At 49.2% G+C, this 27,847-nt stretch overlaps 2 protein-coding genes across 3 annotated transcripts; both read left to right on the plus strand.

Annotated features, from left to right (window-relative positions):
• The first annotated feature begins 459 nt into the window (after nucleotides 1–459).
• COPG1 (COPI coat complex subunit gamma 1) lies at nucleotides 460–22,073 on the plus strand. 2 transcript variants are annotated; one of them, XM_071755948.1, is made up of 24 exons: nucleotides 460–606; nucleotides 4,230–4,282; nucleotides 4,981–5,061; nucleotides 5,163–5,234; nucleotides 6,060–6,139; nucleotides 7,569–7,644; nucleotides 7,801–7,893; nucleotides 8,213–8,299; nucleotides 8,440–8,597; nucleotides 9,223–9,356; nucleotides 10,120–10,187; nucleotides 10,956–11,144; nucleotides 11,990–12,085; nucleotides 13,488–13,731; nucleotides 14,106–14,181; nucleotides 14,522–14,625; nucleotides 14,711–14,836; nucleotides 15,252–15,320; nucleotides 15,778–15,920; nucleotides 17,225–17,396; nucleotides 18,370–18,467; nucleotides 19,870–20,008; nucleotides 20,961–21,059; nucleotides 21,636–22,073. In XM_071755948.1, the coding sequence occupies exons 1-24, from the start codon at nucleotides 579–581 to the stop codon at nucleotides 21,764–21,766; spliced, it is 2,616 nt and encodes an 871-aa protein (XP_071612049.1). In that variant the 5' UTR covers nucleotides 460–578; the 3' UTR covers nucleotides 21,767–22,073. The 2 variants fall into 2 exon arrangements, with proteins under 2 accessions (XP_071612049.1, XP_071612048.1); XM_071755947.1 differs by lacking the exon at nucleotides 460–606 and adding an exon at nucleotides 1,363–1,523.
• HMCES (5-hydroxymethylcytosine binding, ES cell specific) lies at nucleotides 22,071–27,845 on the plus strand. The gene is made up of 6 exons (XM_071755950.1): nucleotides 22,071–22,472; nucleotides 24,215–24,358; nucleotides 24,875–24,994; nucleotides 25,525–25,682; nucleotides 26,114–26,306; nucleotides 26,713–27,845. Exons 1-6 carry the CDS (start codon nucleotides 22,290–22,292, stop codon nucleotides 26,917–26,919), a joined length of 1,005 nt encoding a protein of 334 aa, XP_071612051.1. The 5' UTR covers nucleotides 22,071–22,289; the 3' UTR covers nucleotides 26,920–27,845.
• Nucleotides 27,846–27,847: the final 2 nt, after the last annotated feature.

Consider the following 27,847-nt stretch of genomic DNA (forward strand, 5'->3'; position numbering starts at 1 on the left):
ACAGCACAGCTGGTCCCAGCCCTGGGCACCACGGGGATTTCTGTACCCTGCTTCACTCCTGGCTCACCCACTCTGGGATGGCCACATCCAACCAGGATGGCTTTCCCATGTGCTGTCTCTCTCCAGGTAGCTGTAGCACACAAAATCCTCCTTGAAGCTGGAGTTGTTGAGTGTGCACAATAAATGGTGGCATCAAACTTGACTTGTTGTGGTTTATACTGGTCCTACATCCCTGCATGCCCCAGTTTTATGTTCCCTTTTCCTGGAGCTGCAGCAGGGGCACAACCCAGGCCAGGGCTGTCACTAGAGGTCATTAAACCCTACATGAGGAATGTCACCCCTTGTGCCAGCAGTGGGGCTGTCCCCCAGCCCAGGGTGGCCACAGCAGCTCTGGGACAGCAGGGACGTCGCTGTGTGCTGCCAGAACCGCTGGCTTTGGCAAGGGGGGGAGATAAGAGCAGCGCAGGGCAGAGCGTGGCCGCCCCGTGCAAAGTACAGAGTGGTGTGAGCGAGGTAGAGGGACACCCACAAAGGGATACGAGCTGGGGACACCGCTGGAGCTGGTGGGGGACACAGCCATGTTCTTTGAGGACTACACGCCGCAGGGTGAGTGCAGCCCCTTCGCCCCGGGGTGGGCTCTGGCTTTGGGAAGGGGGAAGAAGAGATTAGACCGAACCCACTCCCTGTGGGGCGGTAGCAGGTGAAGAGATGTGCCAGCAGATGGGTGGGTTGTGGTAGGGTGGCTTTTGAGTCCTTTGCCTCCCTCACCTGCCCCAGGTGATGTCCAGGCAGCCCTGGACCTCGGGGACACTGGGGGGTGTCACAGGGCCAGGCCCAGGGGTTTGTGGGTGCATGACAGGGTGCTGGTGGAAGAAGGGACACAGGACATAGGAGGAGCTGCTGGTGAGGGCGTCACAGCAGGGACGGTGCAGGGCAGTCTGGGTGACAATCACCTGTCCCCAGGAGGGGATTCTTCTCCTCTGCCCCCCTTGCCCCCCGGGGCACTGAGCCCTGCCAGGATCTGCCCCACTGCCCCATCTCCCCTCCACGAATCCCAGAGTGCCCCCCCCCCCCCCGGCTCCGCCCAGCTGTGGCCCCGGTGTCCGCCAGCTCCGCACTCCGCCGCCTCCAGGGTGTCCTACCCCCTGCCCACTGTCCCCACACCGATCCCACAGCCACTCCCGCTGTGTCCCCCCCGCCCTCAATCTCCTCCCTCCCCACGGGCCCAGGCCCCGCCCCCTCTTCTCTCCTCCAATCAGACCGCATCCTCCCCGCCCATCCTCCTGTCAATCACCTCTCCGAGCCCCGCCCCCGCCTCGAGCCTCCGCCGGCAGTCACGTCAGGGGGCGGGGCCGCGGCTGCGCAGTGCGCGGGGCGGTGGCGTCGGTGACAGCCTGGCAGGAAGGGGCGGGGAGCGGCACCGGGATCGGCACCGGGACTGCTGCGGGGCGGGAAGGGTCTCACCGAGGAGCCGCTCGGCATCACCATGCTGAAAAAGTTCGATAAGAAGGACGAGGAGTCGGGTGAGGGGAGGCGGGGGGAGCCGCGCTGTGAGGGCCCGGGGGGGCTGCGGGGCGGGTGTGAGGAGAGGAGAGGAGAGGAGAGGAGAGGAGAGGAGCGGAACTGTGAGTGAGGGGAGACGGAGCCCCCCGGTGTGTAGGGGGGAGATGTGAGGGGAGGGAGATCTCGCTGTGGGGATGGGGGCAGAACCCTCCTGTGGGTGAAAAGAGGAGCTGTGAGGGGAGGAGGCCTCTGCTGTGAGGGGCAGGGGGGAAGCTGCCGGTGTGGGCAGGAGCGCAGTGGGAAGCGCCGTGCCAGCACTCCAGCAGGGTGCCGGTGTCCTTCTCACTGCTCCAGCCAGAGGTTACACCGATTGCATTGGCACAGCGCTGCCAGGTGAGCTGCTGCATCGCCAGGTGTGGAGATGGAGGCTAAATACTGCACATGTTAGACCTGTTCACAGTTCCCTGACTCTCAAACCAGCTGCTAGCACAGAGTAAAATCAGTTTGTAGCTTCTGACAGTTTTTCTGATGCGCATGGTCTGCTTTTCCAGCAAGATTGCTGCCACTGAGAGTGGGTCTGAAAAGCTGACAGCACCAAAAAAACACAGTGATTGCTTTACGTTATAAAACTTAAGGCCTAAATCATAAGGAAGAGGTTGATATTCTTTGTGGTGTGCAATTCAGGTGGAAACAAAGCTAGATGAGACAGTATTTACTTTTATGGTTGTGCCACATGGTATATTTTTTGTCTTCCTGTAATGCTTGCTATGCAGCTTGTTCTGCATAATACATCGCTGCATCCTGAAGATAATTGATTCAGCATAAATCTTAGTGATTGCTCTGTGTGACTGTACTTATTCTTTTTTTTAATGTGCATTAAATGCTTTGTCCTTGTTTCCCTTGTCCAAAGCCTCCAATGACATCTTGGTAAGTGTAGAATTTAGTGAGGCAACTACTGGGGGCTTGGCCTTCATTTTTGGGGCTACTGATCATTTGCACCTGCCACACACTTCAAGGTATGGTGTTGCCCATGGCCAAGGCTGGCAGGAGATGCACTTCCTTCTATTTTGCTGTTGACTATTGTTGATTTTGTTCATGCCCTTTCTCCTTTCTGCCACTTTTGCTTTCATGCTTCCCAATGTTTTTTCTTTTCTACTGCATTTACTTCTCATCCTGTTGCTTCTGTTTCAAATGAAGATTTTTAACATTTACTCCACCTGCCATTCTCCTGGCTTCTGTTTCTTTGCTTTCCATGGATGGTAGCCTTGGATGGGCTGCTTCCACTGGCTCTCAATAATGCATTTTGAGATGTTATTATGGGCATATAATTGTTCTGAGATCATGGCTCAGTCAGTGCTGCTTTCTCTGCAAATAACTACAAATTGTTGTTAGTCATCCAATACGAGGAGCTCTCTGAACACACAAACTCTGCCTTTCTTGTGTCTTTCTCTCCTCTGATGGAAAAATACTTTGGCACAGGGTGCTGTGAAGACCAAGACCTCATGTACAATATATTTCAAGATCTTTAGTGCAGTGAAAGGTGAAGAGGCAATGCTCTGTTGTTCATGGCTGATTTAGGGATTGTAGGCAGTCTGGGCCATGGGACATACTGTGCTGCTGGTCAGGTTTTTTGGAACACATTCAAATACTTATACTAGAACTGGCTCACAGTCTGGTGCAGACTTTGATTTTTTTTTTTTTTTTTTTGCTTTCCCCTTGTTTTCTTCTCTTCCCAACCCCACATAAGTTTGTTCTTCAGCCACCTCCTGCATCTGCAAACTTCTGCTATGCCAGAGAAGGGCAGTTTATGAACTGAGGAGGAGCCAGGGTGCAGATGTGTTTGCCTTGAAGTGTAAGGCTTGTTCTTGCAAAGGCTTCTGGCACCATGAGGGGTGCTTCAGGCCCATTTCAGAGTGGAGCTGGGCCCAGGAACTGTGCTCTCTAGGTCAGGCTTGTTAAAAGTTGGAACAGGGCTGAGAATGGCTGCACTTTGTCCCAGGGCCAGGCTGAACACAGGTACTAATTAAAACTTTCTTATCGTTAACTAGCAAACTAGCAGCTTTTGAAAAGCTGAAGCTCACAAATGTCTTAGGAGGGGATTTTATAGAGACCATGCAGAATGCTGGTGCTTTGGTGCTTTTCCCTCTGATCATTTCATCCTTAATTGGTGAGGTTTTAATTATTTAATATAATTTATTCTATTAAGTGGAACAATGAAAGTTACTCTTTCCAGACTCTCTAGTTTGCTGTCTTGTTCTCTTAATTAGTCATAGAGTCAGAAATACTTTACTGGTGGATTTCTGGTTGGTTTATAAGGAAGGAATAAAGCACTCCTGACCCTCCAGTCTGGCAAGTAGTACCTGAGCTTTTGTTTCTAGGCTTGTCTTACTGATGCTCTAACTGTCAGCAAGCTCCCAGGCCAGGAGCTGGAAATGGGTCTGTGGGGGTAGCAGTGAAGCACAGTAACTGTACAGCTCATCAGTCCCATGGCTGGTTACTTCTGGAGGGGATGACAAATTGAAGATACCCTGTCTGCTCTGCCTCCAGTAACTGCTGTGAAGACATCCAATTAATATTACGTAAAAGAGGGAGCTCTGGTTGCTTGGTGTTCATGAAAATAGTTACCCTGAAATGCTCTCTCTCATTTTTAAAGTAGAAGCATGGTTAGGAAGTTGCTTTCCTATAGCATTATCCCTGGAATGACTTTTACTCTCTTTATCTTACAGGTGGGGGTTCCAACCCATTCCAGCACCTGGAGAAGAGTGCAGTACTGCAAGAGGTAAATTCTCAGATTATTTTCTTTATGTGCCCTTTCCTAATAGAGTCTCTCCCTCTTCTGAGTTCTTCCAGTTGGAGAACTTCAGCAAGGAAGTGAGGGTTTGCTACAGTCCTGGTACCTCTGAACAAAATGGGCAGCACAACCATTAGTTCTTATTTTGTTGTTGGAGAATGAAAGGGAGAAGGTTGAAATGGTGCCTCTGATGAATTAAAGACTGAAAATTATAAATAGTAACAAAATGAATAAAATTTTCTGGGAAAGCTCACCCTAAAACAAGAAGATTGTGAAACTGGCTTTGAACATTCCAAATGTAATGAGTAGTGAGTGAGTGGTTATTGAATAGTCTTTGAATCTGTTCTGTTTCTATTCAGCAGCAGGTAGGTGTCTCAGTCCCCAGATCCTGTTATTCCAGTGTCATCTCTTTGCTTGCAGTGTTGTGAATGGTGTTGGCTCCCATTTGCCAAATCCAGACTTGTATGGGTGGAAGTGTGATGAGGAGTTGGCCTTCAAACCTTAATTGCACTTGGATTCGTGATCCCAGACTGCAGAACCAGCTGTTTAAAAGGATTTCATGTTTAACAGGAATTGGGGCCATTAAGAATCTTGCCGTAGCTCACTCTCAATGTGTTTGTGTCAGTGGTCAGTGTGTTTCCAAGGGGGTGTTGGTGTCAGCATCCTTGTCTGTCCTTTGTTTCCAGGCACGAATGTTCAATGAGACTCCCATAAACCCAAGAAAATGTGCTCATATCCTCACCAAAATCCTGTATCTCATAAACCAGGTAAGGGAGAGAAATTTACACCTATTCAGAGACACCTGCAGCAGGCCTAAAGCTGGCTGTGATAACTAGGATTTTCTTCCTTCTTTCTGAACATCTTGTAGGGCGAGCACCTTGGTGTCATGGAGGCTACAGAAGCTTTCTTTGCTATGACCAAGCTGTTTCAGTCCAACGATGTAAGTTTGCTTGTTTTGGTTGGTTGGTTTTTTCTGTATTTGTCTGGTGGAACAAGTTGTCAACAGTGTCTTTTTCAACCTGGAGATGTGTTTTTATACAATCAGCTTTACTGTCTCTCCTGGAGCTACCTGGTATGAGTGCAAAGAATAGTTTAAGTTTCTTAAGTTTAGAAACAGAGAATCAGCATCCTAACCCTTCCCAGGCCTTGTAGCAGCTTAACTGAAGCATTCTCTGTTTTTGAGACAGAGATTCCTCCCTCTGAGTTGCTGTTTAACTCCTGAGATTGTGCTAGGCACAGATCAAGCATATAGTCAGAATACACAATGATTTGTGCCCAGTGTTAAAAAGTTCTGCTTCCTGCTAAAAGTCTTGGAGGAGGCCAGGAATTAGTACCTAGCCACAGTGATTTATACCATTGCTGGTTGTCCCCCAAACCACAAGGCATTAAAACCATGAGACTGATACAGAAATCACCAGATTCAGGAATATAAATTGCTCGCTTTCTTGCTTTTGAAGCAACAGTTTGCCTTCAGCTAATGATTTCAAGGTGTTCTCCTTGTTCATGTGGATGACAAGTGAAAGATAAAACTGTAAATGCAGCTAGATCTGGTATCTCTGCAGCTTCACCCTTAGATTGAGAGATTTAGAAGAGAAAGAGGTGTTCTGTTAATCATTACTCACATCCTTTACACTCAGGCACTGGGGCTCTCTGAAGGTATCAGGGTCTTGATGTTCGCAGTAAAATCCTGGAAGCAGGGAAAACTAAGATCCCTTCCTATCTGGGGTCCTCTCAGCTGATGTCTGTCTTCCTTCTTTCCATGCAGCCAACTCTTCGCAGGATGTGTTACCTGACTATCAAAGAGATGTCTTCTATTGCAGAAGATGTGATCATTGTTACCAGCAGGTCAGTTTCTTCACTTGTCACAGAATCACAGAATTGTTGCAGTTGGAAAAGACTGCTAAGATCACTGCTAAGATGTCAACATTCTCCCTGAATAAAATATATATCAATATCTGTATCACCCACTAGATCATGTCCTGAAGTGCCTCATCTGCACAGCTTTTAAATATCTCCAGGGATGGTGACTCCACCACCTCCCTGTGCAGCCCATTCCAATGCCTAACTGCTCTCTCAGTAAAAAAATTCTTCCTCAGATCCAGTCTAAACCTCCCCCTATGCAACTTCAGGCCATTTCCTCTACTCCTGTCATTATTAACTTGAGAGAAGAGGCCAGCACCCAACCCCTACAACCTCCCTTCAGGTAGTGGTAGAGAACAATAACTTCTCCTCTCAGCCTCCTCTTCTCCAAACTAAACATTCCCAATTCAGTCAGCCTCTCATCACAGGGCTTGTTCTCCAGACCCTTCACCAGCTTGGTTGCCCTTCTCTGAACTCACTCCAGCAGCTCTGAGTCTTTCTTGTAGTGAGGAGCCCAGAATGTAACACAGGTGCTGTTTGTTACTGTTGCATTCACATTCACGTGTACTTCAGTGCCGCCAGGCCAACTTCTTGAACATAACTGTAGTCCCCACATAGGATGAGGATAGGGATTTCTTTCCTTACTTAACTTTTCTTTTCTTTGGTGAGGAAATTGTTTCCTTGGGAAGAGGATACCATTAGATACAGACACCAAACTCCTAGTGATGCATGTGAGATGGGCTGTGTCCCTGTGTCCCTTGCCCACGGCTGTTTGGATTGTCTCTCAGTTACATTGTGTGGCAGCACTGCTGGTTTTTCCCCTTTGAAAAAGACTGTTTCATTAGCTCTTACTTCTTTGTCTGACTGCCTTGAAGCTTTTTGAAAATTCCTGGCAAAAAACCCAAGGCTTTCAACAGGTAGGCAAGGATTTACTGCTCCTGTAGCAGCACAGAATACGACCTCACCAGGGAACAAAATGCTCTCTGTGAGTCATTCCTGAATTGCTGCTCATCACACTGAAAGGGGGAGAGAGGAGCCTGAGGGTACAGGGTCAGCTGAAGGCCAATGCTATGCAGCATGCAGAAGACAGTCCCAAGTGCTGTAATGGTATGAACTGTAGACTCATAGATGGTCTCACAGTGACCAGGAACAAGCAGAAATGACCTCTCAGTAAGGAAGGCAAATTCCTCAGGGGTATGTGCTCCAGCTTTGTTTGGTGTTCAGGAGCCCATAAAGCCTGCTGATGGGTCTGGAACCTGAGTACTGATCTTTTCCTCCTGCCTTCCCATCCTCTGGGACTTGCCTGAGATCTGCTTGGCATTCAGCTGTGATCCTGGCTGCCTGCTGCTCTGCAGTGCACCTGAGAGCAGCTGGCTCAGGAGTGCAGTGTCAAGAGCTTCCTGTTCTCCACCAGCTTAACCAAGGATATGACTGGGAAGGATGACAATTACCGGGGCCCTGCTGTGAGAGCACTCTGTCAAATCACTGATGTAAGTACTGCTTTCCCCTTGGGGCAGCCCTAAGCCCTTCATCTTTCCCTACTTCATCCCATCCCACCTTCCACTCGCCTTTTCATGCCTTTGCACCTCCCCTTGTTCATTCCTCATAACTTTTCCTTGTCAGCTGCTGTTTCCCTCTCCCTGCAGAGCACAATGTTGCAGGCGATTGAGCGCTACATGAAGCAGGCGATTGTTGACAAAGTGCCAAGTGTATCCAGCTCTTCTCTGGTGTCCTCCTTGGTAGGTACTCCCAGCAGGGTGGGTTTGAGGGACAGTCAAGCTGGGAAGCAGTTATCTGTGGTGGGATTGAATATCTTGGGATTTTCAGAGTTTCATTCTTTGTGAACTTGAGAGGCTGGTGCTGACGCTGTGAGATTTCGTCGACCTCTTGAGGCCACTGCTGTCATGGCCAGGTCTCTGCATGCTGATTCTCTTCTATAAGTTGCTGTTGCCAGCACTCTCATGGGGAAGGCTTGCAGCTTCTTAATATCAACTATGATTTTCAAAGCCTCCTCCATCCTTCTCTCACAGCCTGTCTGTGGCTTTGTCTCTCCCTCAGCACCTGCTCAAGACCAGTTATGATGTGGTAAAACGCTGGGTGAACGAGGCTCAGGAGGCAGCTTCCAGTGACAATATCATGGTGCAGGTAGGAAATCCTCTGCCAACACAGGGATTAGCAAACAACAGCTGGGAGTGGAGCAAAGTGGGAGAGCTCAGCCAGGCACATCTGGGATAAAAGGGGAAAGGGCACACTGAGGATTTATAACAATCTCTTTCCTTGCACAGTATCATGCTCTGGGCTTGCTCTACCATGTGCGGAAGAATGACCGCTTGGCAGTCAACAAAATGCTCAGCAAGTTCACTCGCCATGGCCTCAAGTCACCATTTGCCTACTGCATGATGATTCGAATAGCCAGCAAGCTGCTGGAGGAAGAGGCTGGCAGGTGAGGAGGCTCCTTTGCTCTGCTGGAAAAATTTCCTCAGGTCCTACTTCCGTCTCCTCTTGCAGGCTCACTTGACGTTTCAGGAGGGCAATTATTTCTGTCTTTGGAGAGCAGCATGCAGCTTCTTCCCCCTTATTGTTGGGTAAAAGGAAGCATAGAAAATACAGGATGCTTTCATGCCTGTTACAGGATGGCTTCTGTGAGCCTTGTCTGTGTGCTTGCACATCAAATGCCTTTTTGTTTCTCTGGGCTATTTGGCATAGCTGTTCTTTATCAAGATCTTCTACTTCATTTTCTCTGATTCGGTTATTATTTGGCTACCATGTATGCAGCATGGCTTCCTAGTGGATAAGGCTTTTGGTGTGTACAGTCAGCTCTTGGTGGCTGAGGGCTGAGGGAGATTCTGTGAGGCAGAGGGTGTCTTCTCTGGAGGCAGCCTGACTTCCAGCCTAAGCGTGTTGGAAGTACAGTATAATGACCACTGCAAAATCTGGGGACAGTGGATTTTTCTGTCTGCTTTCAGCTTTCCATGGGCTATGGGACCTTCCTGGTTTTGCTGCTGGATTCTTCATTTCTGTTAGCATCTTTGTTTTAGTTAATTCTTGTGGGTTTTCTTGTCCCTTAGCCGTGATAGCCCCCTGTTTGATTTCATCGAGAGCTGCCTAAGAAACAAACATGAGATGGTGGTCTATGAAGCTGCTTCTGCCATCGTTAACCTGCCCAACTGCACTGCCAAAGAGCTGGCTCCAGCTGTCTCAGGTAAGTGTGGTGCTCATGGCAATGGTGAGGGGATTATGGGCTTGAAGTGGTGATGGAAACTGCTGATTAGCCCAGGAAATGAGGACCTTGTGTAGTTTCAGGCTTTTAATGCAACCTTCGTTGCTTTTATGCTGCTGCTGAGAGCCTGTGTTGTGTGTGAATAGTTTTGCTCCTATGAAGGTATTTGCCCGTGGTGTTCAAGTGTGGTTTTACTGGAGGAGTCTTTTTTTCTGTGAAACGGGGCTGAGCTCTAGCTGAGAAATCTCCCTGCTTTAGACTGAGTGTATCTGTGTGAGATGCCAGAGTGTTGGGGGCCTTCCTTCCCAGCTCATTCCAGTCCAAGGGTTCTGAGCTGGGTCTCTTGGCAGGTAGGAAGGCTGTGTGTCACCTCTCTGCACAGGGAAGGTGCCTTTCATGGGCCAGCCCTGGGAAAGGAGAAGGACTTGTAGAGAAATGGACAGCAGCAGTTCAAATTGACCTAATAAGAAAGATGAGGTGAAGAAATTGGCTTTCAAGAGAAGCAAAAGATAGCAGCACTGTGGAAGAGGAGGAGGGTGAGTAAGAGCAAGGTGTCAGCAGGGGTGTGTAGCAAAGGGGACAAGAGGGAGGAAGGAAGCTGGTAAATTCACAGCTGCTTCTTAAGTGTGCTTCTAGATAGCTTGTGCTTGCAGCTGTCTCTTCACTGAAGCTCTTGCTTTAGGTACAAAACACTTCATAATAAATTGCCTGAGTGTTTGCCTGTGTTGGTTTTCCCATGTTGCAGTTTTGCAGCTGTTCTGCAGCTCCCCCAAAGCAGCGCTGAGATACGCGGCCGTCCGAACCCTCAACAAGGTAGGAGCTGTTCTCCTGGGGGCTGAAATAGTGCTCTTGGGAGCTCTCGTGCAGGGAGGTGCAGGGAGGCTTCAGAAGAGAAAGGGGGGCAGACTATATGAAGATTTTATGTGAATAACCCCTACCTGGGGCTGCAGCCTTACATTTCTTCCTGAGTGGAATAAAACCTCAAAGAGCACTTCACAGAAGGGAAAAAAAAGAAAAAATAAGAAAAAAGAATAAAAATTCAGTAATTTTCACAGATCCCTATAAGAGTGTCAGTGGTCTTACATGTTACTGGTTTCCCTTCTGAGCTCCCCATGGTGAAGGAGCTCCTTGTGTAACAGAGGTCAAACCTTGATGCTGCTGCTTGCTGGCTCCCTGGCAATTTTTGCTCCAGCTTTTCGCTTGACCTTGCAAACTCTAAAAAAAGGAAAATGCAGAATAGCAGTGTCTGGTAACTGCTGTGCTTCCACCCCGAGAGTTGTTGTGCACAGCTAGGCTTGATAATTTTTTGTACTTTGTAGCTTTCTTTTCCTAATATGTAGAGAGGAATGAAACAGTTAAAAATAGTAATCACTACTACTCTTCCAGCAAAAGATACAGTTCTGCAGGAAGGAAGAGCTTGTTGCTTTAACCTCAGATTAAATATTTGTCTGAGTTGACCGTCGTGTACAGTCTGTATTACTTATTGCAGGGAGGAGCAAGAGCTTGTAGGGACTTAGTGGCTTTGCCAACTGGGCCTTTTGCATGTGTTGAGTGATTTCCACTCTTCCTTCCCTGCTCAAGGTGGCCATGAAGCACCCATCTGCTGTGACTGCCTGTAATCTAGACCTGGAAAACCTTGTGACAGACTCCAACCGCAGCATAGCCACCCTGGCCATCACCACCCTGCTGAAAACTGGCAGTGAGAGCAGCATTGACCGTCTCATGAAACAGATCTCATCTTTCATGTCAGAAATCTCAGATGAGTTCAAAGTAAGGAAGTGAGAGGAGGAAGGACGTGCAGGTTCCTGAGGAAACCCCTTGGTTTTGTCCATGTTTCTTTGTGCACTCTGAAGCCTACATGGAGCTGCTTCCAGGAGCTGGGCTGCAGGGGATTTGCAGAGAAATATGCTGAAGCTACTGGCCTAAGCCATGCCTTTGTTGTATAGCATCCAGCTTCAAAGCCACATGTTCTGTGGCAGGCTGAGAGACTTGGGGTTCAGTCTGGAGAAGAGAAGGCTTGTGGGAGACCTTGAAGCACCTTCTGGTACCTGAGGGGGCTACAGGAAAGCTGGGGAGGGACTTCTTACAAGGTCATGGAGTGACAGGACAAGGGGTAATGGTTTCAGACCGAAAGAGAATAGTTTTGGATTAGGTATTAGGAAGAAATTATTTTGTGTGAGGGTGGTGAGACACTGGAACAGGTTGCTCAGAGAAGCTTCGCCCCCCTGTAAGAGTTCAGGCAGAATGGGGCTTGGAGCAACCTAGTTTAGTGGGAGATGTCCCTGCTCATGCTGGGGGGTTTGGAACCAGATAATCTTTAAGGTCCCTTCAAACTCAAACCACTCCATGACTGTGCTGTCTTTGGAGAGATGCCCTTTGAGGATTAAATCTCTTTCCTCTTTTGACTGGGTGTGGGCTCTTGCTAGGGGCCAGTCCATAAAGGTCAATCTCCTCCAGTCCCTAGGATTGTACCTTCTGGAACTGCATTTGTTGAATAAGTAAGAGCCAGCCCATAGTTTCCAGGCTAGAGACCAGCACAAAATTGATACAGTTGAACTACTTTTTCCCACCTGGTGAGACAGAATCCTTTTTTATTTGTCCCCCTCTTCCTGCAGGTGGTAGTGGTGCAGGCCATCAATGCACTGTGTCAGAAGTACCCTCGCAAACACGCTGTCCTCATGAACTTTCTCTTCACTATGCTTCGGGAAGAGGTGAGTTTGCAGGACAGCTACTTTGTGTTCCTTGTTTGTAGGCATGAACTGCAGGACTGCACAGTGGTCCTTGTGAGAATCAAGCTTTTAATGCTAATGCTGTACAGTAAGAGCCTCTCTTGAAAAGGCCTGCAGCCTTAACTGGCAGAAATGGCCAGCTGTGCACAGGAGATATCCACAGGCTGCCAGGCATATTTTCAGTGTGGTTTTCATTCTTTGATTTTTCTGGGGGTTTATTAACTCTCAAAGCAAATGCAGGCAACAGCAGATCTGTTGGCAGAGCGTGTGTGTTTCACATTGGAACCAGCTTTCTTTTGTACTTTGACAGCAAATTCCAAGAAGTTTTGTCTTGTACACAAAGATTCAGTAACAACCTATTTATTGATGACATGGGGCTGCTTTTGTTCTGTTCTCTCTGCTGTGGCAGTGAAGGGATCACGAGTACCTATAACCATTCTCTGCATTCAGTCAGACATAAATTGCAGAAAGACAGCTTTCAGAGGTTTGCTGAGGCTGTTTCTAAATGAGCTAACATGCCTGCAACACAGCTGGCACCACTGCTTGCTCTGACATCACTTTCTGCCAATTGCAGCCTCTCGTTTGGGAACAAACCAGAGCATCTCATTTTCCTCCTGTGAAAAATGGACCATTCTTTCTCAGATTTTCTGTGGGTGGATGGTATAATTCTGAATGTGGTTTTGTAGTTCAAACCATTCTGCTTTTTTTAATACAAAGTAGCTCCAGAAAGATCCCCCAAATGCCCAGCACTGTGCATGTAATTGGCAGAGGATAGTGTGCAGTTTAATCCCCTGCTGTGTATTGAGGACAGTAGTAAACAATGACTGAAGATAAGCAAGCCTTAACAGCACATCAGGTTGTGGGGTGGGCCTGGGGAAGTATTGATTGCCTGTCTTCCCACACTAATGGGACTGCTTGCTGGGTCCTGCTGCAGCAGATATAATCCTTAATATATTTCTCTTGTGATCCATCCTCTGATGTCTGGTGCTCAAGGGGAGAGGGCTGGATTTTTTTCTCCTCCCCTATGGTTGCTTTTATGGACTAATTCTAGCAAAAGAGGATTTTGAATGAGATTTAAACCCTTAAGGCAGATGAATTCTTTTCTTTTCTTTTTTTCTAGACCTTTTTGGGGTTTTTTTCTTTTTTTTTTCACTGCAGCCATTCTGAAAGGAGCTGGCAAGAGGGTTTGAATGTTAGCTGGCCCTCTGGGTGTAAAGAGGGTCAAAAGTGAGGGCAGTGTTACTGCCCTGCTCCTTTCAAACAGACATTAAAAGCACCAAGTGTGAGTGACATTTTTGATGGAAATTCTTTCCTGTCTGGCTAGTCCAGAGTCCATCAAAATATGGTGAGAATTCCAGCTGAGCATTTCCCTTTTGCTCCTTAGGGTGGCTTTGAATACAAGCGAGCCATCGTGGACTGCATCATCAGCATCATTGAGGAGAACTCAGAGAGCAAAGAGACAGGCCTGTCCCACCTCTGTGAATTTATTGAGGACTGTGAGTTCACTGTGCTGGCCACTCGTATCCTCCACCTCTTGGGACAGGAAGGTCCCAAAACCAACAACCCTTCCAAATACATTCGCTTCATCTACAACAGGGTTGTCCTGGAGCATGAAGAAGTCCGGGCAGGTAAGAAGTGGAAAGCTGTCTGTCCTGTGACAGATATTCAAGGAAATATAAAACTCTGTAGACCTTTGCTTTTGTGGATTGTCATTTGCTCTGGTTATATCAGATCTTTTTTGCACATTAAAGATCCTGCAGTTCTATTGATGGAAGAGGTGGTCTGCAGCTGAAGAATGGGGGGGGGGGGAATGCAGTGACTCTGAAACTAAGCAGGAGTTTTGCAAGCACTTCACTGTAGTACACCTGCCTCCTTCTAGTCACAGTAGTGCTTTATAGTAGTGGTAGCATCTCCAATGGGATGTTTACCAGGGCCAGAAAATGGAGGAAGCTTCAGCTGATTTCTTTGCTTTCTAATTCTGTTTTCATTACTTGGGCTGCAGGTGCTGTAAGTGCCCTGGCCAAATTTGGAGCCCAGAATGAGGAGATGTTACCCAGTATCTTGGTATTATTGAAAAGGTGAGTTGTACTTCAGAGTATCTCAATGTCCTGGGTGAAAAATTCTGTTCACCTGAGAGCCTGTTAGCATCCCCATGCATGTCAGCTCTCTTCTAGCTGGGGATATGAGAAGGTGCAGTGGGTACCTGGGGTCCTGTGATGGGATCACCACTGTATTCAGTGCTCCAATGTGGACATGAGAAACCAAGTGTGGCAGATTATTGCTTACAATTACTAGTAGATTGCCAGTTGCCTTCTCTCACATGTTCCTCTGGCCCAGCAAGGTGGTTTGGTCACCTGGATTTAGTCACAGGAAACTCAGCTGCCTTGCACTACAGAAAGTTTTCCACTTTCTTCTCAGGTGTGTGATGGATGATGACAATGAAGTGAGAGACAGAGCCACTTTCTACCTGAATGTTTTGGAGCAGAAGCAGAAAGCCCTTAATGCTGGCTACATTCTGAATGGTAATGAAGGAAGTCCTCAAAACAAGTCTGCACCTCTTTCCTGGCATTATCTGTGGTTTCAGTGACCTGTTCCTTCTGTCCCCAGGCTTGACTGTGTCCATCCCTGGCCTGGAGAGGGCTCTGCATCAGTACACGCTGGAGCCCTCTGAAAAACCCTTTGACTTGAAGTCTGTTCCTTTGGCCACAGCTCCTGTTATCGAGCAAAGAGCAGGTGAGGAACAGTCCCCCAAATGCTGGTGCAGGCAGATAGTAATTCCCTAGCAGCTCCAGCCCTCAGACAACAGACTGCATTGGGTCTGCTGGGAATTGCTGAGCTCCATCCTGTTTGAATTTTGTGGGATTACATCTTCTGTAAAGCCCAAGGCCAGCGAATCTGGTTGCTCCCTTGTTAGTGTTTCAGCTAATAATGGTAAGACCTGGAAATCATCACTGAAGCTGCTGCAGTTCCAAAGGTTTACAAAGCTACAGGAGTCCAGTCCATAGCAAGATGAGAAATGATGTTCCTTCCTTTCCTTTGTCAAATCCCTGTCCAGATATTAATCTGTTTTCTCATTTAGTTACTTTTTACTCTTCACTTTCAAATCTTTTTGGGTTTTCTTTTGTTTGTGTTTTTTTCTCTTCTGCAGAAAATGCCCCTGTTGCTGTAGTCAAACAGCCAGAGAAGGTGGCAGCAACACGGCAAGAAATATTCCAAGGTAAGCTAATGCAAGGCCTCTCCTGTGCCTGTGCCTGAGAAGAAAATAACCACCTCCTGATAAGCCTGCCAAGCCCCTCTAGTTTTTTTCCCCATCTCCTTTCAGGGAGTGACATGGGCTCCTACCTTTAAGTGTATTCTTCACTGTTGGAGGGTGGGGGTGCCTGCAGTCCTATTCTAGATTGCAATAGATGTGGGTGAGGAATGACTCTGCCCTTAATTTTAAAAGTCTTTAGTGAATGTTTATGGGTGCTTCCCTGCTGTAAGTGACCCTGCTCTGGCAGGGGGGTTGGACTAGATGATTTTTCAAGGTTCCCTCCAACCCCCAGCTTTCTGTGATTTCTGTTCAGATAATTCCTTGCTGCAGCAGCTTCTGGCAGCTTAAATAAGGCTTTTGACACTGCTAATGCCTTCCTGTGGATTAGGGAAAGCAATGGTTTCTGTGTCCTCTGTTTCAGAGCAATTAGGGGCAATCCCAGAGTTTCGGGGACTGGGCCCTCTCTTCAAGTCTTCCCCAGAGCCTGTTGCCCTGACAGAGCTGGAAACAGAGTACGTGGTTCGCTGCACCAAGCACACGTTTGGCAACCACATGGTGTTCCAGGTGGGTAGCTGTGACGTGTGGTGCTGAAAGAGGATTGGAAATAAGCTCCTACCAGTTAAAAGCTCCACTGGGAAGAAACAGCTCAGGGATATTCGTGTTCAAAGCATGTGACTTCATGGAGGAGTCCTTAGTTTCTCATCCAAGGCAGCAGAGCCTCAGTAAAAAAATTAATTAGGGAGCATGTGTGTGTGTGGCTGAGCAGTGCTTACATGTACAATCAAAATAAGTCAGACTAGCACTGGGAGGGGCTGCTATCAGTGAGCAGTTGGCAAGGGGAGCTGTGTTCTTCCCTCAGGGTTTTCCAAGTTCCTGCTTTGAGCATAAAAGAGTGGAGCTTTATCTGAGAAGCTGAAAAAAGAACCCAAGAAAGGGACGAGGTGGAAGAGAGCTCTTCATCCTGCATTTTGTTTTAGCTTGTGTAGTACAGGTGCTTGTTTCCATATGTCTTGGCCTCAGCTATACCTCCCTGCTGCTACATGTGAGCTGTGAGGATCAATGTGCCAGCATCTTTTCCTGGGTCTCAGGGAGTTCAAGCAGTGTTTTTTCATTAGCTCCTTCTTTTGAAGCTCAGAACTGCTCATACAGTCCCTGTAGGGGTTGATCTTTGTTACTCTTGTCCATCCACCAGATGCAATTGAATGAGGTTAAGTGACTTGTCACTGTAGCTGGAACAAAGTCTAACCAGTAATTTTAGACCTGCTGAATGATCATGCTTGTTCAGGCTTGCTCAAACTAATCCTTTGATTGAGCTGTACCAAAGACCATCTTCCCATCTGCTGTGGGCACTGTGTCCCTGTAGCATTGAGTGAAAAGATGTTGGCAACATAGTACTCACATTTCTGTACAGCAACGAGTTAGTCTGGGAATTGCCATTTCTCAGAGGAAGGACTGTGTGTTTAGAGAAGAAAAGTTCTTACTAACTGCTGAATTGAACCAGGCAGAAGCTGACATATCCCTGCCCTCAATGTATGTCTGCTCCTGCCTGGGTGGCAGAGAACAGGCATTGGATAATAATTGTGTGCTAGTTCATTTTAAGTGGAGAAATAAATGTTTTTTTGAGCATTAGAGTCCACTGCAGGGTTAAAGTTTTTCATGTAAAGCATTTAAATGGGTAGTTCTTAGTCATAGTTCTGTGGCTAAACTAGAATGCATGAGCCCCATAACCATGCAGCTGATGAGAGATGCACTGTTGAAATACAGAGCTAGGGGGTGACACCACACTCCCACTATGCCTAAAGTAAATCTGCTATTGGATCTATAGCTTGCAGCTTCAAGCTGTTGCTGCTGTTCCCTTTCCTGTTTAGTTTGACTGCACAAACACCCTGAATGATCAGATCCTGGAGAATGTCACAGTGCAGATGGAGCCGACAGAGGGCTATGAGGTCATTGGCTATGTACCTGCCAAAACCCTGGTGTACAACCAGCCAGGGACCTGCTACACCCTGGTGGCACTGTCTGAAGAGGATCCAACAGCAGGTAAACAGTGTAGCCTCTGTGTTTTCCTGACCTCCTCCACATTAAGTGTACTGAATTGCTCACCCCCACGCATCCTGCCTTGCAGCCTAGTCAGATATTTATAGCCTGTGTGTGGGTGCAGCCCAGAGTGATGCTGAGCATGACTTCTATTTGCTGTTTGGGGGCTGTTGGGCCTCCCTTCTCTTCTTCAGCTTCCCTTGTGCTATGAGAGCTGGCAGGTGAGCATTCAACTTTCTGCTGGGTTATCTCCCATGCACCCCAGCGTGTCCTTGAGCCTGTCCTTTGTGTTAGTCTGTGGGAGGCTGTTAAGTGTTAGTGTTTACAAGTTGTTAAGTGTTTATGAGTGCCCAGATGCTCTTGAATAGCAAAGAGGTATTTCATAAATACCACTGGATTTTCAGGGATGTCTCTTTGAACTGAACATCCCATCATTTGTCACTGTCCAGAACATGAGCCAGACCTTACCTGTGCTTTGGTCTCCCTGGGACTGCTCACCTGTGAGTGGTGCTGCTGTTCACCTGACAGAGGATAAGTCATTGCTTCCTCTCCCAGCCAGAGGGTGGTTCAGCAGCTGTGTTGCAGTGCAAGGTGGTTTCATTTCAGAGGCACAGGAACTGATCCCTAGAGAATGATCTTGCCTCTTCACAAGGGGCTGGTGGGACATGTTTACTTAATATTCCCAACACCACTCCGAGGTTCATCCATAACAGCACATGATTGAGGATTATGGTCTTGTACAACCATCATGAGCCTGTCTTTCTTACTGTTTGCTAGCTTTAAAATTACAAAAAAATACCTTGCCCTTGAGAGACAGAATCAGTCAGAGGGCCCTCTCTAGGCCACTGGTTAAGCCTGTGCTGCTTACAGTGATGGGGAGAACCCTGCTGCCCCATGTTTCCCCATCCCTTACTGCTGCAGGTGAGAGTGGATCTGGTGGTAATATAAGCTTTGTCTTTGCCTCCCCTGTCCCCAGTGGCCTGTACCTTCAGCTGCATGATGAAGTTCACTGTCAAGGACTGTGACCCAAACACAGGGGAGACGGATGATGAGGGCTACGAGGATGAGTATGTGGTAAGGAGATGGGCAGCTGCCTGATCACAGAAACAGTTTTGTGATCTGTACTGGGATCCCTGCAAGTGACAACAAGAACACTGATGCTACTGTGGGCAGCATCATATTAAGAGTGCATTCTTGCTTTCTCTGTGGTACCTGTCCCAGGGTGCAGATGTGGGGTTTGAAAGCTTGCTTTGCCTTACTTGGAGTATCCTCCCCTTGGTCTCCAGGCAGGCATCAGACTGTACAGGATGTATTGGGAGGCCATGGTTTGTCCTCCAGGCTCAGTTGCCTGTGCTCTGTGGGCTCCATCCCTCACACAGTCAGGTTTATAGATGCAGAGGGGGCTGCTGGACATCGTTTGTTCTCCCTGAGCTGCTCACCATGGTTGCAGAGTTAATGGCCAAGTGGCCTGCCTCATACAGTCAGATTGGCAGCCTTGTTCATTCTCTGGGGAAAGTGGGGCTTTTCCCACCTCAGAATCCAGCCTGATGAGAGCACTGATGCTGCAGAAGCCCCTCTTCCAAGCTCTGATGTTTCCAGGATGGCTGTTGTACCACAATGGAAGAAGCTGAACTTATGCTTGGTCAGATACTGGGGCTGACTCTCAGAGGTTTTACCCTCCAGAAAGGAAGGGGTGTTGTGACACGATCTCAGCTTGCCCTGTTAGCTCCAGGGGCTGTTTTTCTTTGTGTTGCCTCTCACTGCTTTGAATCTGATTAGAGGCTCTGCTGCACAGTGAGTCACTGAGGGGGAGGGTTTTTCCCAAAGGAATATGCAAGATTAACCCCTCTCTCTGCTTCTCACCAGTCACCAGGCATTTGAGTGCTACTTAAAAACACTGTTCTGTGCGTTTCAACTAGAATCAGGAGGAGATTCCTGCAGTGTTGGCTGAAATGAATATAGGCTGGTGTCTGGCAAGCTCTGGCACTGGCTGCTCTTCTATATGTGCTCTGGAGGGACAAGCTCAGTTCTGCCTTGCACAGACATTGTCACAACAGCAGTTCAGCCAAGCAGGCAAACTCTTGTTAGGTCTGAGAGTGTCTTACTGTACTTCACCAGCCTACAAAACCATAGGCCAAAAAGGCAAAATATAAGCTTATGTGCATTTCAGGGAAGCAAATGCTACCTCTGTGTGAGCATCAGCAGCTGTTTCTTAGCTTTTTACTTGTGCTGTGCTCAGAACAGGAACCTGCTTTGTGAGCCCTGGAAATGGCATGAGCAGTGACTTTTCCAGGCTGAGACAAGTGTTGTTTGCAGAAGCAAATCAGGAGGTGCAGGTCTTGCCTGACATACTCATGAGCAGAAGTGGAGGCTGTCTCCTACATTTGCCTAATCTCATGGAATCCTATCTAAAGCTCACTCTGAAGAGAGCATGTTAAGAACAACCATGTTTCACTTGAACGTTGTCTCCCACCAGCTTGAAGACCTGGAGGTGACAGTGGCTGATCACATCCAGAGAGTTTTGAAACCGAACTTCGGAGCAGCCTGGGATGAAGTGGGTGATGAGTATGAAAAGGAAGAGACCTTTACTTTATCTGCCATTAAAACCCTTGAAGGTAAGAAGGTGCCTGAGCCCAGCAAAGCTCTTAACATTCCTCTTTTTCCAACAGGCAGTCTGGAAGCACACTCTGGCTTACTTCAGATCTCACAGAAAGGCTAGTGGGGCCAAACCCTTCACAAGCCATTTCACCATAGCTGTTGCATGTGGAGCTACAGCTACTGTGATAGTTCAGATTTAAAAAAAAAACAATTGAGTATTTGAGTGTTCTGGTCCCTGTGGAGACCAAGCTCTGGATTGTGCAAGGCCAGAGAACATCTTGCTTTGTTCTCTCATTCTGACCTCCCAAACATAGTTCAGCTGTGGGCTTCCCCTTTCCCTCTGTAAAAGGAGATGCTCTGACCTTAGGACTCAAAACTAATTAAAAAAAAAAAAAAAAAAGATGCAAAAAGCAGAATACATGAGGTTGGTGGTTTGGCATTAGCCATCTTCTCTTACATCCTATTTTAAAGACTCCTTTTATTGTTCCTGAGAAGCCTGTACACACTTGGGCCTTTTGGTAGCTTAGAAGAGTGTCCTTGTCCTATCGCCATCTCTGTGCCTCCTTGCATTGTGCCTTGGGATTGAAATACCTTCCCTGATGCCCTTTCTTATTGCTTCCAAAGACCTGCCAGTTATGTCCTTTGTCTGTCCCCAGAGAAGCAAGGGGACAGAAGCAAGTCTGTCTGTCTGTGCAGTTCTACTTCGATTGTCTGACTCGTTCACTCTCCTTTGTCTGTTGCACCTTCACTGCTCCAGATAACTGCTGTATAGGGGTGGTTTCTTTTGTGTGTTGCCTTTGCCTCCCTGGTAGCCTCCAAAAACGGGATTCTAGCCAGTGCCCTGTGTCCCTGAGGACAAGGAACATGAAGCCTAATACTTAGGGAGGGCTTGAGTCCTGTTTAGAGTCTCTTTGTGTGTCCCTGTTAAGATACCAGTGGCATGGAGCCTGTTTTATTTTTTCTTAACAGAGGCAGTTAGCAATATCGTGAAGTTCCTGGGGATGCAGCCCTGTGAGCGATCTGATAAAGTGCCAGACAACAAGAACTCCCACACACTCTACCTGGCAGGTGAGTTGGTGGGCCAGGTCTTTGCTGGAGGAGCAGCTCCAGGGGAGGTCACACAGAGCTGCCTGTTAGAAATCAAGGCAGGAGTTCCTGATGGAGCCTGCTTGTCCCTGCTGTGGTTTGTGTCTTCCAAAGTACCGAGAAGCTGGTGGGATCAGGGAGGGTGCTGTGGCAGGGGGAGGTTGGGGTAAGCCCAGGCTCAGGTGGGTAGAATTTGGTGTCTTCATGATCTGTGACATCCTGGTTTGGACTGACTGGGGGGGAAGGTGCAGGGCCCTTGCCCAGCAGAATGGATGTGTACTGAAGCTCTTAGATGAGTTGACTGGTCACCGAAGAGGTGTCTGGACCTCTTCTCAGCTGGAGGTTTTTTTAGACTTTGATTTAGTGAGTTTTACACCAGCAAGAGTCCCAGTTTCATTATAATGAAAGATAAACATGCTGCTCCGGGGTCTCTCCTGGCTCAGTGCTGGGGATCTGCCAGACTACCTGTGGGAAACCTGCCCGTGCCAGGCAGTGCCAACCACTTCCAGGCTGCAGGGAAGCACTCACTCCTTCCTCCTGCTCTGCTCTCCCTTCCAGGTGTCTTCCGGGGTGGCCACGACCTCTTGGTACGGTCTCGCCTTGTCCTGACTGACACGGTGACGATGCAGGTCACAGCCCGCAGCGGGGAGGAGCTCCCGGTGGATGTGATCATGGCCTCTGTGGGATAAAACACCTCCCCCCGGACTGTCCTGACACGGAGCCCCCGCGGGCAACGCTTCTCTCTCTGGCAGCAGAATAGGGATCACATTCACTACAGCAGCTTCCGTGTTCTCTGCAGTTCAGCTCTACCTGGGGCTCTGTCATTAAAATAAGGCGTTTCTAAGGTCTGATTTTGCCAAGCGCTTTGTCCCCACGCTGTGGGAGGGTTTCGTAGCGGGTGTCCGGTTTCTGTCGCGGTGGCAGTGGGTGGAGGAGACGCGTCCCCAGACCTTGTCCTGTTCTTTTTATGTCGTTCGAATAAAACCATTTCACGTCTCTCCTCGCCTGTCTCACGGGGCGGGACCGCGTTCCCGGGGCTGGCGGTGCCTCCGCTCCGCCCGCAGCCACCACCCCCCTCCCGGGGGCGGAGCGGAGCCGTTCCCGGCCCGTTCCCCCTCCCCGGGGCGGAGCGAAGGGCTCCTGATACCTACCCCAGGGCCCGGGGCGGACCGGAGCCATCGCCGGCCCTGTCGCGATCGAGAGGCGGGAGAGATGTGCGGCCGCACCGCCTGCTCCCTGGCTGCCGATAACCTCCGCCGGGCCTGCGCCTATCGCGACAGGGGAGGCCGGCGGCGGCAGCCCGAATGGATCCGGGCGGAGCGGTACCGGCCTTCCTACAACAAGGGCCCGCAATCCAGCGGCCCGGTGCTGCTCTCCCGCCGGCACCTCCAGCAGGTACCTCCCTCCTGTCCTCTCTTTAGCAAAATACACGAAGAGCGCCGGGGCCGCCTCCTGGCTCCGGCCCATTGGGTCGGGCGCCTGGTTGGTGCTGGGTGTCTGGGGGCTGCAGCTCGGGGCTGACCGAGTGGTGGGAACGGGGTCGTGCTTCCTGGGGTGGGGTGTCCCCGGCCTGAATTGTAAGGGCTGGGCTGGCTTCTCTTTGCTCAGTGGACATGGCAGGTACTGAATTTTCTGGTTGCAGAGGTACCTCTTCTTAGTATCTACGTGCTCCTAAGAAGGGCAGGGAGCCGGTACCATGCTTGCAGCATCGTGTTATATTTTCTACAGATTATCAAATATAATTTATTAATGGTGTTAGAATGGCTATAATTGTTTTACTCTGCTTTCCTGAACTTTTAAAAATTATTATTATTTTGTAACACTACTGCATGTGTCCGGTTGCATTGGTAGGGGAGAGTTGAGAAAAAAAAAATCTCACCTTCTGGGCTGTAAAATAACTGTACACCTGTGGTAACCGTTACCTGGCTATTTTAAGCCTCACCAGACCTGTCCCATACAACTGTTGGTGCATCTCGTTTGGTTTCCTTGTAAGAGGGTGCCTGGCAAACTGCTGCTCTTTGGTGTTCAGTGGGGTGAAGCTGGGTGTGCTGAACTGAAACACCCCGGGCTGGGCTCCCTCCGCTCTTCCTCCCTGTGCCAGTGGATCAGCAAAAGGGGTGCTGCACTCCACAGCCCTTACTGGCACAGGGGATGGGGTGGGACCACCTTGGAGGGCCATACCCTCCTCTGCTGCCTTGGGGTTGTACATTTCCCACAAGAACAGCCGATAAGCTGGTGGAATAGAGGAGTATGGGGCTGATACAGCCCATGGGCAGACACATGCTCAGTTCTACATCTCTGTTCAGCTGTTGGGTCACAGATGGCATGCAAGATGCCCCTTTTTGCCTCTCCTTGACTGTGGGAGGCTCTGGAAGGCTTCACAAAACTGAGCACATACACATCCTTATATATATACACACCTATAGGAGGTATATATGTGTATCTACTGCAGCTCTTTGGGAGCAGATGCCCCTTGGGGCCTTGCTCACCCCAGCTGTGCTGCCCGGGTCTGGCAGGTGCAGGCAGACAGTGAGAGTGAGCTGGGGGAGAAGTGAAAGCCACAAACTGTCTCCATGGTCCAAGGGCAGATGCTATGCAAAGCACAAGGAGTGAAAGTGAAGCCGGTTGGCAGAAGCCACTTTATTGAAATGAAGGTGAGGCTTACAGCCTGTGGGATGCTTGCTTTAAAGAGGAAAGTCTTGAAGACCTTAACAGCAGCCTGAGATCACTGTTCACTCAAGAGCTGGAGGGCTTGTGTGTCCAGGTACTTCCTGTTGGAGAAAGCCTGTTAATTCCTCCAGAATTGTCAGGCAAGCCTGTGTGAGGCAGTTATTCCTGCTAAATATTCTTGTGCTTTCTGCCAAAGACTAAATCTTACAGGAATACTGTTAATTGTATGCAAAGGGTCATAAGTAGTGGCTGTTTCTGCTCAGCTTGTGAGTGGCATCCCTGCAAAAGAGCAGAGGCAGGTTCGGTGCTGAAGGGGCTGCAAGCCCCAGCTCAGCTTCTGGCAGAGGCACTGCCTGTGTCTCTTCTTTTCACTGGCCTTGGCAAAGCCCCTCTCTCAAGCTGTGGGGATGCTGATGGCTCCCACAACATGGCTCTGACCTGCAGTGTTTCTCTGCCTTCTCTGAAAGGATGCTGACTCCTCCGAGCGGGTCCTCATGGACATGCGCTGGGGCCTGGTTCCCTCCTGGTTCAAAAAGGATGACCCCTCCAAAATGCCATTTAATACCTCCAACTGCCGCAGTGATTCCATGCTGAAGAAGTCCTCCTACAAGGTGAGCTGCTGCTCTCTTCCTGGATAGCCTGAAGAGATCTTGACATTGGCAAAACCAGAGCTTAAGCATCCTCCCTAGTGAGTACCAGTCCCTGTTTGCCTGCTGCATAGGGGAATCATAGAATCATAGAATTAGCTGGGTTGGAAGGGACCTCAGAGATCATCAAGTCCAACCCTTGACCCACCGGTGCGGTTGCTAGACCATGGCACTGAGTGCCACACCCAGTCTCTTTTTAAATGTCTCTAGGGATGGAGAATCCACCACCTCACCCGGCAGTCCATTCCATTGCCTAATAAATCCTCATAAACCAGTCCCTGTATTACAGAGCTGGAGAATTTAATTAAAATAGAAGAACTGACAAGGTTGTTGCTGGTGAAGCTCATCTTCCATCACAGAGCTGGTGGTGGCATTTGTGCACCCCTCTGGGCAGTTTAAGGGATTTGCAGGAGCCTCCATCCTCCCTCTCAGGCTTCTCAAAGTGGCTGTTCCCAGCTCTCTTGCATTTTCTCTCTTCAGGGTGCTCTCCTCAAGGGCAAGCGCTGTGTGGTCCTGGCAGATGGCTTCTACGAGTGGCAGCAGCAGAGTGGGGGGAAGCAACCATATTTCATTTACTTCCCTCAGACCAAGGACACTGTGGTATGGAGCCCCTCGCCATGTCTGAATGCTTGTGCCCAGTTCCCTTCAGCATCCCTGGGAAAAGCCCCCTTCCCTCCAGCTCTGCCCATCTGTGGGGGTCTCTCTTTCCCTGCAGGGCTCTGTTCCAGGGTGGGATCAGCATCCTGGTGTCCCTCTGTGGCTGGCAATTCCCTGGATGTCAGCAGTGCCACAGCATCCCCGCTGTCACACTTGCTGCTCCCCACGTGCCGGATATTTGCATGGGTGGGCAATGCATCTCTCAGGGGACTGGGCTGGCAGTTCCACTACCTCCTTCCTTTGTCTGAGCCAGCAGCCAAATGTTCAGAAAGGGAGGAGGGTGCTGGTTTGCCTGTGGGAAGATGAGGCTCTCCTGGAGTTACCTCAAATTAGTAGAAGTGCCCCTGGAAAACCCTCAGATTAGTTCAGCCCATGACTCAGATCTCTGACCTGCCGTGGCACTGGCAAGTCCAGGATGCTTTGGCTGCTCATGGGCCTGCACTGACCAGGGTGATGGGGCCTCTCTCCTGCAGGCTGAGGAGGAGGGTGATGAGGAATGGAGAGGATGGAGGCTGCTCACCATGGCTGGGATTTTTGACTGCTGGGAGCCGCCGGCAGGAGGAGAAACACTGTACACTTACACCATCATCACCGTGGATGCCTCCAAGGACGTGAGCTTCATCCATCACAGGCAAGTGAGAGCTGGAGGTGGGGGGCTGGAGAGCTGTGGAGGGGTGAGAGAGGAAACCTGTGCCTTTGAACACCATGGCCAGTGAGCCCTGCCTGCTCCTGGTGCCTCTAGGAGACAAAGCCACAACATAACCAGCTCATTTTGGGTCACTGGCTCCTGTGCTTGCCATAAATCATCATCAGAGTTGGATTACTCTCCAGAGTTTGATCGCTGTGTGCCCTTTGACCAGGACCTGGCAGTTAACCTCTCCACCTCTTCCAGCAAAAAAGCTAACAGAGTGAAGCAGATGTGTCCTCCACCTTTGGAAGAGTATCCTGCGGTTTCTGTTTTCTCTGTTTCCCCCCAAGCTGTGAGCTCCTTGCTAGCTTAGAAGCCTGGCTTTTGCTCCCTGGCTTTGCCATATCAGACTTTGGCTCTGTCTTGTTCCCTAGAATGCCAGCCATCCTGGATGGGGACGAGGCCATCAGGAAATGGTTGGACTTTGCTGAAGTGCCAACACAAGAAGCAGTTAAACTCATCCAGCCCATGGAGAACATCGTTTTCCACCCTGTTTCCACCTTTGTCAACAGCATCCGCAACAACACACCTGAGTGTCTTGCACCCATCGAACTAGGGGCCAAGAAGGTGAGGGTTGGCAGGGGCTTAGTAGGGGAGACCTAAGCCATGGTGACATCCTGGACCAGGGATGATGCTGCCAGGGAGGGCAGCAGCAGGCAGCATCTGTGGGCCATGCCTGTGCTTGATGCTGGAGTGCAGAGCCCTCAACGGATTCCCTCCCCTCCATTTCCAGAAATAAACTGTCACCCTGTGCCAGGATTTCTCTGCCAAATGAAGCAAATTTCATGCGAAATGGGGCTTGGAACAAGCCTGTTCCCAGCAGCCTGGGGAACCTCCTGCAGATGTGCCTGATTGCAGGCAGGGATGTGGCTCCAGCCCCGGCATCCCACACTGGACCGGCTCTCGTGGTCGGCTGCCTGCCCTGCTCTCGCTGTGCTGCTGACTTCTTTCCCACTGTCTTTTGTCTCTTCAGGAGGTCAAAGCTACCCCAAGCAGCCAAATGATGCTGGGCTGGTTAAAGAACTCCCAGGAGGGCTCTCCCCAGAAGAAAGAAAATGATGTGCCCAGGTGGACGAGTCAGTTTATCCACAGCCCTTCTCCCAAGAAAACCAGTGCAGGTATCCTGCAGCAGTGGCTGGGGAAGCAGGGAGAGCCAGCTGCAAAGAAGCACAAGGCTTAAGCACTATCTGGGGTGGCTGGCCATCCTTTTCCCTCCTGAGTTTCCCAAGCAGAATGAGGAACCTTTTCTGAAGTCTTTGCAGAGCGATCTTGAGATTCTCTGAGCCTCTGAGGTGTTGATTTGATGCTCTAAGTTGTTGGTTTTGTTCTTCCTTTTTTGTTAAAGGTTGGTGTTTGTCTTTAAAGGTTTTGGCTTTGCCTTGTGCTGACAGCAGTGGATATAACCTGCTGGCCTCCCTCCCTGGCAGTTGCTCGTGCCAAGCACAGATAAAACCTTGAGAAGCATCTCAGCCTGCTGGGGAGAAGCAGCTTCTGCCTTCTGACAGTGTTCACAATTCACTTCTCCTCTTTTCCTTTTTTTTGATGTAAAACTGATACCTCTTTTCCATTTATTCCATTCTTTAATAATTCCTTATGAATACTCTTGCCCTCAAAAGCTGGCTGCAATACAGGGGGACATGCAGGAAATATGAGCTGGAAGCCCCAGGCTGGGAAGATCTGCCAGAGTCACCCTGCTCTGCACCAGCATTGCCACATACATTCATGGCTCCTAAACAGGGAGATATTTAAGTAGAGCCTGGGAGGAGGAGGGCCTGGGCTTTGCTTGGGTTTCCCTGTGGGCAGCAGGGTGGGACAGCTGCTCCTGGTCACGTTGTTCGTACAATCATTTTGTTAATGAGATTTGAAGACTTAGAGAGGATTTTCTTGATCTGTGGAGGGATGTGCTCTGCCTTGTTCACAAAGATCATTCGTTAAAGCCCCTATAACCAAAAAGCCATTACAGACCAGCATAGGGCAGTTGTTTTTGAGGTCAGGGATTTTGTAAACTGAGCCAGATGTTAGAAACCAAAAGCCTTACACAGTGGGACCCTTGTTGGAAAGCAGTACTTCATTTGTACTGGAAACAATAAAATGGGATTAACTGCACA

Source organism: Heliangelus exortis, chromosome 12 (assembly GCF_036169615.1).
Source record: "Heliangelus exortis chromosome 12, bHelExo1.hap1, whole genome shotgun sequence".
Taxonomy (NCBI): Eukaryota; Metazoa; Chordata; class Aves; order Apodiformes; family Trochilidae; genus Heliangelus; species Heliangelus exortis.

Excerpts from the sequence above, each read along its gene's own strand:
- HMCES (XM_071755950.1), top strand. The coding sequence starts at position 22,290 with ATGTGCGGCCGCACCGCCTGCTCCCTGGCTGCCGATAACCTCCGCCGG. Across the intron at positions 22,473-24,214 it reads CCCGCCGGCACCTCCAGCAG|GATGCTGACTCCTCCGAGCG; the intron begins GTACCTCCCTCC and ends CTTCTCTGAAAG. Across the intron at positions 24,995-25,524 it reads CTCAGACCAAGGACACTGTG|GCTGAGGAGGAGGGTGATGA; the intron begins GTATGGAGCCCC and ends TCTCTCCTGCAG.
- COPG1 (XM_071755947.1), top strand. The coding sequence starts at position 1,487 with ATGCTGAAAAAGTTCGATAAGAAGGACGAGGAGTCGG. Across the intron at positions 4,283-4,980 it reads AGAGTGCAGTACTGCAAGAG|GCACGAATGTTCAATGAGAC; the intron begins GTAAATTCTCAG and ends CTTTGTTTCCAG. Across the intron at positions 7,645-7,800 it reads CACTCTGTCAAATCACTGAT|AGCACAATGTTGCAGGCGAT; the intron begins GTAAGTACTGCT and ends CTCTCCCTGCAG.